This window comes from Mastacembelus armatus, chromosome 3 (genome assembly GCF_900324485.2).
Source record: "Mastacembelus armatus chromosome 3, fMasArm1.2, whole genome shotgun sequence".
NCBI classification, from domain to species: domain Eukaryota; kingdom Metazoa; phylum Chordata; class Actinopteri; order Synbranchiformes; family Mastacembelidae; genus Mastacembelus; species Mastacembelus armatus.
The window spans coordinates 12,571,513-12,585,955 of NC_046635.1; the positions used below are offsets into that span (position 1 = coordinate 12,571,513).

At 40.7% G+C, this 14,443-nt stretch overlaps 1 protein-coding gene across 3 annotated transcripts in view; it reads left to right on the forward strand.

Moving 5' to 3' along the window:
- The first annotated feature begins 410 nt into the window (after positions 1–410).
- Positions 411–14,443, forward strand: part of LOC113138304 (heterogeneous nuclear ribonucleoprotein C-like) — a 33,756-nt gene continuing 19,723 nt past the window's right edge. For 2 of the 3 annotated variants that reach the window (XM_026320623.1, XM_026320622.1), the window contains exon 1: positions 9,094–9,251. In XM_026320623.1, coding sequence (XP_026176408.1) covers positions 9,103–9,251 — 149 coding nt within the window. In that variant the 5' untranslated portion in view covers positions 9,094–9,102. Of the gene's footprint in view, positions 573–5,301; positions 5,378–9,093; positions 9,252–14,443 lie in introns of those variants that run through there. The other variant, XM_026320624.1, reaches the window with a different exon arrangement.

Sequence of the window (14,443 nt, forward strand, 5' to 3'; positions counted from 1 at the left end):
TGTATTTAATCCTTTTTTTCCTATCATTAAAGTGTGTTTTTCATCATTTTTTATATGAGTATATACCCTATTGGTCTGTATGGTGTCAGGAATGTGAAGTGAAGCAAATGCACATCTTCATCTGCTTGGTTTCCGCTCCTTGATACTTGTATTAAGACACAAACACACATGTACAGGGATGCATGCACACACGCACCCTGGCACCTTTCTTTTTGCCTGGCTGGAATTCGTAAACTCTGAGTTTCAGCCAAGCTCCTGTTGCTGAGGGGAAACCAGCTCCACACTCATCCAATCCTCCTGCCAGCTTTCCTGCTAATGGAACAGCCCAGTGCACCCCTGTCCACCCCTGCTACAAGAAAACATTTGGTACATCCCATTGGTGCTTCCATAGCTAGTTTGTCACTGACTCAGTAGTATCACAGCAGTCAGCCAAAAGGCAGCCTGAACACACACACACACACAACAAGAGGACATAAAAAGAGAAGAAACGAAGAAGTCTTCAGCTAGTCTCTCTTCTCTCAGTCTGTTTTTGTTCTCCTGCATTCCTGATATGACCCTGTTCAGCCCAAGATGTGAGTATACCAGGGTTTATCCTTTTGTGTGTATGCATGCATGTGTTATTGGATGCTTGCATGCAGCAATGTGTTTCTGAAAGACATTATTTTCCACTGTGTCTCCCATTTTCAGCTTACCCCTGCCATTTTTATCCTTTCGATTTACAAACTTTGTCTAAATATTCAGCCTTTATTTTGATCATCTCTCTACTTCCCATTGAATCCCCTGTTCCTTTTTACTTTTTCCTTGGAGCTGTTTTCTCTGTCTTCCTCCATACATTCACAGTGATCCAATCAGGTTTGGAGAAGGGTCTGTGGAAATACCAGGGGAGTTTATGATGTAAACAGTGTGATGCATGAAGGGATCCTTCTGTCAACTTCATGCATACACCACACTGATACATATGATCAAAGCTCATCCTGATCCTCACAATGCCAAGGTCAGCTCTCTCCTTCTCTGGGCATAATAGGTTAGAACAGAAATGTCCTAAGGCTTAATTATGTTGTACTCCTGCCCTCTGGTGATGGATTAGATATATATGTGGATTTTTTTTCTTCAGATGCAGGATGAATAGATCTTTTTTTTTATATACAAACAATTCCCATTAAGAGTATTTTACAAGGCCTGCAGCAGAGTGGCTATATCATTGCATAGTGTCCACCCTTCTTTAAAAAACATCTTCTGGGAAAGCAAGATGTTCAGCAGAGTTCAATACTGTGGAAGTGAAACTCACCCTGGGCTGTTTATGTGTGGTTTTCCCACAATGTGAGATCTAAATCTACAAGTCAGTGTATGTATTGGGACGGCAGTACTACATTTCCCTCACTGTAATGCAAGAGGTTTCATTTGCATAATTTTCTGCTGCCATGATGTAAAGATCCAATCTTTCAACATGTCATCTATTCCTATCAACCCTCTCCAATCTGCTTCACTTTCTTTATGTTAGGGTTCTAATATTCTATATAATATACAAATAATAATATATCTTTTACGTGTTCTAATATAGGGTTCCATATTCACGGTGACAGTGATGCCTGTGATTACAAAGCATTTATCTCTTAGAGTGGAAACTAAAGCCTCAGGTCTGCCACTTAGCATTAGGTCTCACCTAGGGTCAGTTGAAATGCAAGAAATAGAGAAGATGTAGGATGATAAACTACCTTCTCTTCATATATATAGAGCCAGATTGTGAATAATAATAAAAAATTATGTGGCAGATAAGGGCTAAAAAAGTGTGTGTGTATCAATATGACAACAAAACAAGGATTTCTTTTCTGATCTACAAAATGTTCTAAACATCAGCAAAATGCACAACAGGGATACATATAGAATAGAATAGAATACGAAGAAGCCATTTCTAATTAATTTCAAGTTTACAGCAGAATACAGTGTAGAAATTAATTATGCACAATCTACAAAAACATTTTGCTCTTATGTGTCTGCTATTTCCAAGTGGTGTTTTGGTACTTTGCTCTGAGCACAAATGATCAAAAATTGATCAAAAATGTTTTAACACTTTCACCACCAATTAGACTGAGAGAAGAGTCAGGAATAAAGAGAAATCTAAAATACAGAAAAAACTAATGCAACATATTTCATAACAATATAAAATTGTTTCTTAAATCTGCCAATCAATCAGTCTCAGCTGTCCCACCTTAAATGATTGATGTAAAGGCAATCCCTTTTCATAGCTTTAATTTTTTGTCTCTTTGGATGTGGAAACTGAGAAAAGAATGTGAGTTTGATAACAAAGCATTGTTTTTCTTAGATTAAAATACAGCTGGAAAATACTTGTCAGTCATGAGCTCAAGCATTCGCATTTTGTTCTGAAGTTAGTTGTGTGATTTTAAATGTTGATTGAAAAATACATTAAAATGCATGAAAACCCCCATTGCATGAAAAATTAAAGAACCAGGAAGAACAAAAATGATGATAAAATTTATCTGATCATATTATCATTACATCTCCTACACGTCCTTGACTTCAAAGTGTACGGATTAAACTGGCATATAGTCTTAATTTGTAGTTTGTTATGCACATTTACTCAGTTTTGGCATGCGTGTGTGTCAGTATGGATTTCATGGCAAATGATAGTTTTAAATCAGCAGTAGTAGTATATATGTGTGTATGTGTGTATGTGTGTATGTGCATGCACTTGTGGTTATTCAGAAGACAAGGCTGCTTGCTAAAAAAAGTCTATATATGTCTATATGACATTAAATACATACGGTGCACAAATTCCCCATATTCATCTGCTTCTGCAGTGTCCATGACTGTCTTGATGTTTATTACTTGAGTTTTAAAGAATGAGTCAGCCAAAGTCTAACTACCATTATTGCATGTATAAACAAATTATAGAATGCTAAATTGACTCTGATAAAGAATCAGTGTATGCAGGGAGGTCGAAAGACAGGTTTACACAGAGCAGCTTTCCTGGAGCTGGTTAAGAATTTAAGGACACATCCCTGACTGACGGTCTTCAAAGTGCATCTAGTCAGCTGAAGCGCTTGCCACCCACTTTTCTTGCTTCCTCAGGAGATTCAGAAAGATAATCTCCACATTGTTATTTTGTAATTTTATTTTGTTCATTATGAAGCGAAAGTCTGTCTCTGATGCCAAGACACAAAGCAGTTGTGACTGTAGACCATGGCAGAGGCTGAGGCTTTATAAATTATTATTACTGACTGTGACCTTGATGTCTTCCCTGGTGACCTTTGCTCCTATTTTACATGTTGTCCATTGGATTAGACTAATGGCTTATTTCTGCATGATTTGTCATTTTTTATTTAGCAGGATTGCTGATAATTGTAAAAATCATGATTCAAAATATAATAACATGCCATTCATAAATTATACTCTCACAAGTTTTGTAACAGGGAGCATAATGCAAAATAATTTTGATGCATCATAACATCTATGTTAATGAATACTACACAAGTGCTGTCATTTACTTAGACTAGCATTTACTGTCATATGCTTTTAGACAACTGGGATGGAACAATGTACAAAAAATAATATAAAATTAAATTAAAAAGCCAAAAATGAGGAAAGAAATGCCTAGGTATTATATTGGTAAGACTTTAACATAAGTGCATAAATTGTTGGGAGAGGTTTTTTAAGAAACACTACATAATAAAAATGTGTCTTATATAGTGTACTGCAAGTCATCCATGTTTATATAGTGAAAGTAAAATGTAATTAATATGAATAATTGGTAATGAAACACCACAAGCATCAAGTATGAGGGGATTTTTTTTAACTGGACAAATTTACTTTACTCAAATCTTAAAAAACAAAAACATGTTTCTATGTAAAAGCATTGACACTGTGTGTGTGTGTGTGTGTGTGTGTGTGTGTGTGTGTGTGTGTGTGTGTGTGTCAGTTCTGCACTGGAGACACTAATTGTAGCCTATAGGATTTTGTTTACCAAATAGCAGTCTGATTACCTCCTGACATTTTGCTCCTGCAGTGCAAGACAGCGGTGCCCAGCAGCATCCTCCCCTCTCTTTTTGCGTAATGTCTTCATCATGCAGTCAATCATACAGCTGTTAAAATGCTCAGTAAAAATCAGAAAAACTAGGGATTTCTTTCCAGCACCACAGAATCCTACATCTGTGAAAATGAACAGTCCAGTGTCTCTTCTCATGAACTGTTGCTGTTTTGTCATTTAGTGAAAATTATAACGCACGTGTTTTAGACTGTTTTGCCTGAATGACGTTAATTATTTACAGTATTATTTTCTTAAATATTGCCACTTTAATGTGTTTAGAAATATTTATGAAATACCCTTATATCTGATTTCTATGCATGTGTGCATGGAAAGTAATAGTTACTGTAAGGCATCAGCAGTAGGGGCTGGATCTTCACAAGCAAAAGCACTTTTGGCTACAGAGAAACCATCCAGCAGGTCACTGTTTGACTATAAACTGTCTGAGAATTATCTCTGCTGTGGGAGGTAAGGGTGCATACACGTGTCTAAATTTCTTTTCACACATTCATACCCATACTTAATTAATTGTAGCTTCCGGCCATTTGACAGTCACGCTGTGTGAGTGTACGTGCAGCTGGCCCAGTCACACTCCATTCACCACCCATCTGTCCATGTCAGTCCGGCCTCCTCTCCTCTCCTCTCCTCTCCTTTCCTCACCTCCTCTCTCCTCTCCTCTACTCTCATCTCATCTCATTTCATCCTTTCCTCTTTTTACACTTCTCTTCTTTTTTACTCACCTTTGGTAAATTGAAGCCAAGCCACCACAGCATGTAAGGTGTACTGGTGTATTCTATAATCAAGATGGCTTCTGGTTAATTGGCTCATTGGAACATCTGTATGGAGGTGCTTGCAGGAGAGACATACAGAGACTGAAATAAATGGGGTTTGGCGCTGGAGAGTCTAAAGTTGCACCAGGATTCTGATGTATGCTTGCTATTGGGAAACAAGAATGGAGATGAAACAATCAGCAAAGAGTGTTAGGATGGATAGATAGATTGTTAGATGGATAGATCACTGAGTTAGATGGCTATGAAACAGCTGCAGTCAGTTTTAGCTGGTCTTTTAGACCTCATGTCAAACATTAACAGCTACTATAGATTAGGTTAATTTTGCTAAAATGTAGAACAGAATAAACAGACTGTGCAGGGTTTGCAGGTATGACTGCTTCTCAGTCTATACTTCATACGTCTGCTTGACTGTGTTACAATTCTTTTTACCACATCAGTGCAAAGTTAATTGGTTGTTCTTCCATCTAGACACAAGCATGAGTGGAGAGTTGAAGTCCAGCCGCTCCAGGGCAGCAAGTAAGAGAGCCAGTAACTCCACTTATGGGTGAGTATGAAATAGAGTACAAACACAGTCCCATCCCCATATACTCAGAGATAATCATATGCTCCATTATTTGTTGCAGCCCTTTATCTGTAACTCAATGGCTCCACTTCAGCATTGCAATCAATGTAGCATTATTCATTATTAGCCTCATACCAGCTGTGTAGGTAAGCTGCTATTGATTTTAGCCGAAGGTGCTGTCTCCATAAGTCAATTTTTTAATCTATCTGTTGATGTAGTGCAAACATATGATTGGAACTGATGACTGTTTATTGCTGGCGGTTCAATATAGCACCATAGAGTACACTAACAACTGCGCACTTAGATAGCTGGTGGAGGGAATGGAGGGTGGTGGGAGAGAGACAACAGCATGTGGGCCTGTTTGGATTCATTCATGCCTTCATTACTCTTACCTACAGCTCTCCTTGAACTGCATCCTTTATTCTGGCTGCACCTTGGTAGCACTGAGTCCTCTAATAAGCATAAACCTACAGAAGGTACTCTGTCTTTGTAGAGTTTGAGTAGATTCTCATTTCTTAAGTATACCCTCTTGACTGACAGTGCACTTTGTCCTGCATGTCTTCGGGAAATTCATACTGTATGTTGTCCTTAATTCAGTACATGACGTAGAAACAGTAAAAAAGGCACTTACTGTAAGATTCAAAAATAAGATTTATTGGCTTCCTGAGAAAATACACTGACCCACGTAGTGAACATAGATGGAAAAAAAATAATGAAATTGCTGTGAATGGCTTGCATCTATAGGGGCACACAAGACTTTTTGCTGACAATGAAGATAGTGAATGGAAAGATTATAGCAACCTGGGTAAACATAATAAATAATACTGAAATACTTTGCTGGATATCCACACTAGGACACCGCCATGGAAAAAGGTTAGAAATAAAAAACAAGAGTAGGAAGTTAATATTAACAGATTTGATAATATTAATGTCATGCTCAAGACTAATCAGCAAATGTCATTGTTATTCTCCACAACTGGAACTCCACATGTTTTTTAACTCCACCATAAATACTGATAATTTTTTTCCATTCCTAACAACTCTATTTCCTGTCCTTGGGTTAGTTTCAATTATATCATACAGTAGTCTGTAGCATTATAAATGATATATTATATAATACAGTAGTATGTAGCAGTATACATGATATATTATACTATATAGTAGTATGTAGTAGTATAAATGATATAATTTGTCCCAGCATGTCCTTCCGAGCAGTTCATCCAGCTCTCAACCGGTGCTCGCCTCTTCCACGTCTGCCTAACTTTAAACCCCCAAACCTTATTTACCCATTCCACCATGTAGTTATTCAACAGCATGCAGAATTGCATTAATGAGGTTAGTCATGCAGCACGCACACAAAATGACTAACCACAAGTGGAACACACCTGGGGTATCAGTGCTGTTATAACCTAGGTCTGCCTGATTTTTAACAGAAATGAATTTCAAGTGACTTTAACTGCTATTTTTTTTACATAACAGTATCAAATGACAACGTGACATTGTGAAAGTGGCAGTAGTAATAAACCTAGAGAATTATCAATGAATACACAGCCACTCTTGGCTTTTAAGGAGTTTTATATCTATTACAATTACATCTATTACAGCACGTTGTTTAGAAGTCTACAACTGAGCATAACCTGCTCTGTACTAAAAGGCAGACAGACAAAGATAGTGGTTGCCAGCTGAACATTGTGGAGAGTTTAGCACCTAAAAACAGATATTTCTTGCAGGAATCACTGGCGAGAAACAAAACTAATGTAGATGACTATTTCCCAGAAATCGAAAGTCCAGTATAGCTGAAACCACAAATGTAAATCATGGCAAAACAGCTACCGAAATTCTCTCTGTCCAGACTCCAGTAATCCTGCCTTGTTCTGCTGGTAGCAGTGTGCCTCTACTCCTCCCTCCTCCCAGTGTCCAACAAGCACTGCTGTCTGTGGCCTAGATTACTTGTGACAAAACTATCTAACCAATCTCTCAGATCCCAAAGCAATGTCATCTGCCGATGTAACATCATGTGTGTTGCAAGCATTTTTTAACTTCCTATGGTTACAAAGTTAGGTTATGAATCATTCAATACATTGATCACAAGCTTTTAGTTTACGTCTTAATGTATTTCAAGTTCTTTTTCGTTTCATGATAGCAGGAACGTTTTCTCCTATGCATTTCTTCCCACATCTACTCTTTCATATGTCTCCCTTCAGGCCATTTGTTCCAGACCAGCCCTGACAGCAAAAAGGTTTTGTCATCGCTTATCATCCATGCCTCCTGACTGTCACAGGTCCCCTCTAGCTTGGTGAGCCCCAGCTGTGGTAGGAGGGATGGGGTAGTGAGAATGGCAAACATTTCGTAGTCCAGATGCTGCTGCCGCAGCCGTGGCCTCTTTATGCTCCAGTGTACTACTACAAAAGCTCAGTGTACTGTGTGGCCTGTATGGGGAGGCTCAGGTGCCAGAGAAAGTGCCTCAGAGGTGTATGTGTGAGCATGTGCATGTACATATGCAACTGACCCATGATTTAAGAGGTATTGTTATTAAGGACAAAAGGCTTCTATAGTTCCACACTTTGTTTTTGTTCTTTCTGTCCTTCTGTCTCTTCAGCAAGTAAGTGCTGCAGAGGAACTAAAGCAGTATTAACTCCTAAAGCATATCTCAACAATCAATCCAAATAATTTACTTCAGTTCTGTCTCATTGGTGTGCAATCCCCTAACTATGGGTCCTATCCCATCCTTGTGCTAGTGCACTGAAGAGAAAATTCCCTGTCCTTGCAACTTCTGATTGGATGAACACACCTGATCCAGGTAATTAGCAGTGCAGACGGCAGAGATAGTTAGAAAACAAGCAGGACAGTGGGCCTTGAGGACTGGAGTTTGACACCTGTGGCCTTAACCACTCAGAAGTGGGCCCCAATCAACTGAGTGCCTCAATCACAACTGCATTACCCACAGATATGTAGCAGTTTGGATGGGATCTTCCCTTCCTTTTCTCTTTTCTTAAACAGCATTATACCATTCTAAAGAGAAACTTTGCTGAAGAAGACTGGATCTTGGGACAACAATGGTTCCCATATCTGTGGTGAGTGTGGTTCCAGCTATATATTTGGGGATGACCTGCATCCCAGTTGCATGGGTTGCATGGGAGCCAAGCACACTAGCATAGTGCTTACTACCCTGAGCAGCGTACACTTTCTGTAAGTGGCTGTTTCTGGAAGAGATTGTGTGCCTACCAGGGCACTCACTCACTTCTTCAAGTTGGCAGCTAATCGCAACTTCTTGCCCCCCGATTGTGCTGTGCTGGGGAAGTGAGCAAGATGGCAGGGTTCATTGTTGCTCTCTGTGGCATGCATTGCTGCCTGGTAGACCATGTTTCACAGGAACATCTGTCTGCATATCTTCCCAATCCCATAGTCAGTAAGGAGGGTCCTGCTGGAGGATCCCATCAGCCGCAATGCCCTGTTTGGTCCCTAATTTCAAGAGCTGGCGAAGGGGCTCCAGTTAATTGCTGATGAACCCAACACCACTGAGGAAATTAGATTTTTCCCTGAGGCTGAGGAAATTCTGACATGGTGCAGGGGATATATGTGTTGATATGATGACTAAGAACTGGTCTATTATTAATAAATGTTAACCTCCGCCTAAAGGGCACATTTTCCTCTTTGGTGAAGCTGGCCCCTGCTTCTCATAAAGCAGCCATGCCTTATTCACCTCCATGTCTCCACAGTTGTCTTGGCTGTTCTCCCTGGCGACCAAAGTCTGGCTTGTCTGCAAGAGGATGCTTGGTGATAATGGAGGTGGGGTCAGCCTTCCTACACCTCAACCTTTTGAAGCAGGGCTTCCCATGGGTCATTTCAAGTTCAGGTGAGGGCTGTGGAGAGGGTTCACACTATGGCTTGTGATGGACTCACACAGTGGAGGATAGACTCATCTACAATGGCAATACTATCCAGTTTCCGTTCATGTGCTCCTCCTCTTCGTCAAAGCAATGCACATCTCCAGGTAGCTATGTCCCATAGGGGCCTTTGTCAAGGGGACTGCTGCCTTCATCCAGACCTGGTCGCCCATGTGTGGAACAGATTTGGTGAGGCAGGAGTGGATCTCTGCGTCATGCGGCAATGCACACAGTGGTTTTCTCTGCAAACACAGGGCAATCCCTCTCTGGTTCGTCTTTGGGAAGATCCTATCCAAACTTCTGATATGTGGATAATGCGGATTCAATCAAGGCACGCAGTTCGGACAGTGGTGTGGTCCACTCTTGGGTGGTCATAGACAATTTACTCTTCAGTGCGCTAGCACGAGGATGGGGTAGATCCCATAGCAGAAACCCGCTGGGCTGTGCCCAATTCACAGAATCTTGAGTTAACTTACATAACCACTTTTCTCAACCTATAATTTTACCAAACTGCTCAGCCCATGTGTCTCCTCCTGCCCTCATGTTTCATGCAAACCTTCAAGGCATTCTTTGCCAACTTTAATGGGTGTTATTTAGTTTGTGGACATTCCTCTGTATAAATCCCTCGACTATGTCAAGGTTATTACAGTGCTCATTTTATCGTCTGCTTCATTTTGCATATCAGTGGAGAGAGGATGGAGCAAGGCAGAGAGGGAGGAGAGGGGACTGGCCCGTACACTGAGTGGCACAGCATACTGAGCATCTGGTCTCTGGTATTTTTGTCTGCTTCCTCAGTGTGCTTCATTCTTTTATTATTCTCTCATCTGTTTTAATTACCAGAGGGGTCATTCATAGTGGAATTTGAGTTAGGATGGAAACAATGTGGCAGAGCCATCTGTCATATAGGCTCAAATAAGTTGACATGGGGTATGAACTCAGTTGCCAGAGGCAGTGTGTGATGATGTCCTATGTGATCCAAAGTATGCCACAACTTAAAGGGTAATCTGATGGCAGATATTACAAAGCTAGATAAGAGGGTGTCAGGTAATGGGTCACATTAGGGCAACTAATGCTTTAAAGCTGTTAAAATAAACACAAAGGTTGTAACAAACAAGTATGGCAGTGTTGGGAGAAGATCTGTAAAACTACTGTATGCAGTTTCCTTTACACAGTGTATTTATAGTCACATCCTCCTCCATTTCATTTGTTTCCATGTAGGGCTCGTCATTTATTGTGAGAAATTGTACATGTGTCTAGTCAGAGGCTCAGCTGGCTGACATCTATAAAACTATCACAAGCAGAGAAAAAGCAAAGGGCAATTGGAGGCAATCTGCAGTAAGGAAACCAATGTTAAAGTTCATCCATGTTTATGAATAACCTCAATCTGCTGGACCTATCTCAGTGGCATCACTCTTATTGTCACAACACAGCTGCCTTCCAGCTGTTATGACACACACCCACAGCTTAATTTGTACACAAAACATCACAATCTTTTTTATGGCAGTTATAAACATTATTTTAAAAAGATGCAATGGACATTGCATAGGGTCACAGAGATCCATGCATTTGCTATACTGCTTGTATACTGCTCTGTACCTATAGCATGTACATAGAGCATCGTGAGGGGGCTGGTGAAGTTCCATCTGCCACTCTCTGGACAGGATGGGACTGTCAAGTAGTAAGTCATCATTATTTAGGGCATGGAAAACACATAAACAAACTAAATAGATGCAAAATAGTGCCTGATCTATACCCCCCATCCTTTACCCTCTTCTGAGTGTGGATAATAGATCATGATATGAACTGTGCATAGGTTGCTCCTGATCCATGCAAGAGTCCTTTGTGAATTCAAGACTGGGCCTGTCTGTTAAGGTACAATGACCATCCAGCAGACTACCATATTAATGTTTTTACAGGAAATTAACATAGTTGCTTCTGTGTTTGCTGACTTGGCCAAAGGTATACAGTATGTATAATGTATAATATTTGACAATTGTTAATAGATATTCAGAAAACCAACTATTAAAGGAGTGTAAGGTAAAATAGAAGAAAAATGACCTACTGCAGCATGACTGGTTTGTGTTGTTCATTTGTTTTATATTGAAAAGTTCTTATACTGCAGTTCACAGTGATGAATTTCTTGCCACTTAGTTTTTCCTCACATATAGCAAGACCATTCTGCTTGTGTCTGCACCTTGATAAAATGAAGTTAAATGAAGTGTGCAAAGAGTTCTAGGCTTGTGTGACTAATATAGCAGTGTTTTCATCGTGAGTAGCAATGTTGTTCTGGCCTTGTCAGACAAAATGTGACCAATCAGCTCTTATATAAAATAAGCATTAAGCCCATCTAGGCCTATTGTGGATCTGTGTATTCATGTCTATCATCATGGGCTTATTCCTAACTCAGCAAGGAAGAAAAACTGAACGTAGTGATAGCTAATAATGGTGAGGAACTGTGGCCAAATTCAATGTCAACCTCAGTAAAAAAATATGTCTTCTTTGTGCCTGTTTGTTTTGCTTTGCAGAACAAATAGTAATTTTCCAGTGTGCATAGAACAATTTTTTGTATCTTTTCCAAACCTACAATCCAACAATCACACCCATATTCACTCAATGGCTAGTCAGGAGGAGAGAAAGTAGGCAGAGTTTGAACTTCTCTCACACAAGTACTTGTGTGTACAACCAAATGCCAGCTGAGGAGAGCTTTTGTGCCCTTATCTACATCTGTATTTCACCCCTCTCTATGATGACAGGGTTTTCACTCTGCCTTTTAGGCATTTGGAATGGCTACCGTATAAACACTTGCCTTGTTCAGAGGACACTGTGCATGGAGTAGTTTGTCTGAAGTACGCACTGATTCATGTAGCCTCCAAAGTGTCCTCACACACTATTGGTGAGTGAGTGAGGGACTTTTTGCCTGTCCTGTAGCCCAAAAAGAACCCACTAGTTATTCATCAAAACCTACTGTACCTTCCGCTTTTACTTCAGCATCAATTTTAATGTAACTGTTGTTTTCATTTTTCTGTCCAGCTTTTCCCTCTGCCCTTCGCTGACTCTCTCTGCATGGATGCACAGGTGATGTGCTGTCTGCAGTCCATTCCTGTGAGACATGGTGGGGGCTGTACTGTAGGTAAAGGTCAGTGCAGTCAGAGGTGGATGTACTGCTGGGGAAAAGGTCACTTTGTGCAGAGCAGGGAGGAGAGTGCATCTGCTGGTTTCAGGGCCAAAGCCTTTGAGAGAGCAGAGAACAACTAAAGATAGGAGAAAGGTGGATAGAGAGAGGGATGAAGAAAGGAGGACAGAGTGATATAGTCGCTGCAGAAATGATGATCTGTGGAGATAAGGTCATGAACCAGTAAAGGTGATGACAGCAACTCTGGGTATGATAGCAAAAATGGCCATGACTCCATAAGTGAGAAAATATTTTATTTTTCTAGTCATTTCAGTGTGTGTGTGTGTGTGTGTGTGTGTGTGTGTGTGTTAGTTTACATCCATATATTATGTGGCTCTGTGCATTACAATGGTAGGGGAGTTATCTCTTCTGTCCTCTACGCTCATCATTCTACAGGGCTTGGTCCCTCTGCTAATGAAGTCATCTCTATCCCTATTGCCTACTCTACACTGAGAGGAGAAAAGTACAGGGGAGGGAGGAAAGGAGGCATGGATAAAGATTGCCACAAAAGGGTTAAAACATGCAAGGTGTGAAACAGTTGAAAGAGAGAGTAGTAGATAAGGAGAGAAAAAGAGAGGAAGAAATAACAACAGTCAGAGAGAGTGAGGGGTGAAAAAAGCAAAGGAGGGAAAGCAAGTGAACACTGCACTGTGTGTCATTGGCCCCCTGGCGTGAACAATCCATCTCAAATTGATCTTCCAGCTCGGCCCAGCAGGGCATTCTGAATCAATCTCAAATTGATCTCTGTGCCAGAGGTCGGGAAAACTAGCAGTGGAGCTTATCAGAAATATAGTGGTGCTGGGAGGATCTGACAGGGAAACTTATCACACTGCACAACAGGAAATGGGCTCAGAGCCCCTGGGGCAGCAAGAGGACGAGCCTGCTCCCTGTACACACACACACACACACACACACACACACACACACACACACACACACAACCACAAGCATACACAGATTCAATGTCTCTGCATGTACCCAACGCAACCATACACTGACATATGCTCCCCAGTGTTCAGCACAGTACAGCGAGAGTATACTGTGCATAGACACAGGCAACAAACAAACTCACTCACACACAGACACAGCCCAGGCATCAGTACACAACTGGAGGCGGCCTCAAAAAAAAAAATAAAAGGCTTGTCAGAACACAATATGTCAATATATTTTAAGTTAGACAGGTGAGATTTGATGCCTGGAGCTCTTAATGACTTATAACACATTTAATGTGTCCTCAGCAAGGCTGTGTGAAAAGCCAAAGGAAGGACAATCAATACTGGCTTGCAGTTCAGCAGTCAGCTTAGGGGAGCAACCTGTCTCTTCAGGCTTAGTAAAAAATAAAGCATATAAACAATATAATTGCTCAAAGTGACTTTCACCACACAGTATCTCTGGACATATTTTTTGAAAAAAATTCAGCCAGGGGAGTAGAAACTCTTAATGCAGGTGTCTCACTTAATGCATATATGCCTGAGCTTCGTAGTCACATTCAGTGTGTGTACACATAAAGTTGAGTAAGTGAACTATCAGCTGTCTGCTACTGAACACATTTACTAACTTTTGTAGAATACAGTGTGCTGTGATTACTGCCTAGTGGTGTTCCCATTTCTAGTGTTTCTAAGGGATTTTGGACTTCTTGGACTGTTTTTCTTACTTCTCATCACAGCCTGTGTCACCAGATTGAATCTGACAGCAAGTTGTCAGAGCAGGACCAGGGACCAGAACGCACAGAAAACAAACTCAAAGTTTATTTTCATGACAGAGGGAGCTGCAGAATGACACAGAGGTAGGATGAGCAGAATAATATAGGCAGTGAGGGTCTCAGGGACTCAGTGAGTGCAATGGAAAAGAGTGAGGAGGGAAAGGGTGTGTTTGAGCATGTTAGCATTTGTAAGGCAGCAGGAGAGCCTTTTCTGTGGCCTGGACTGGAAAAGCTCTCTGTCAGCACAGAGGGGTAATGGGGGTTAGTGGATGGGGGAATAAAGATGA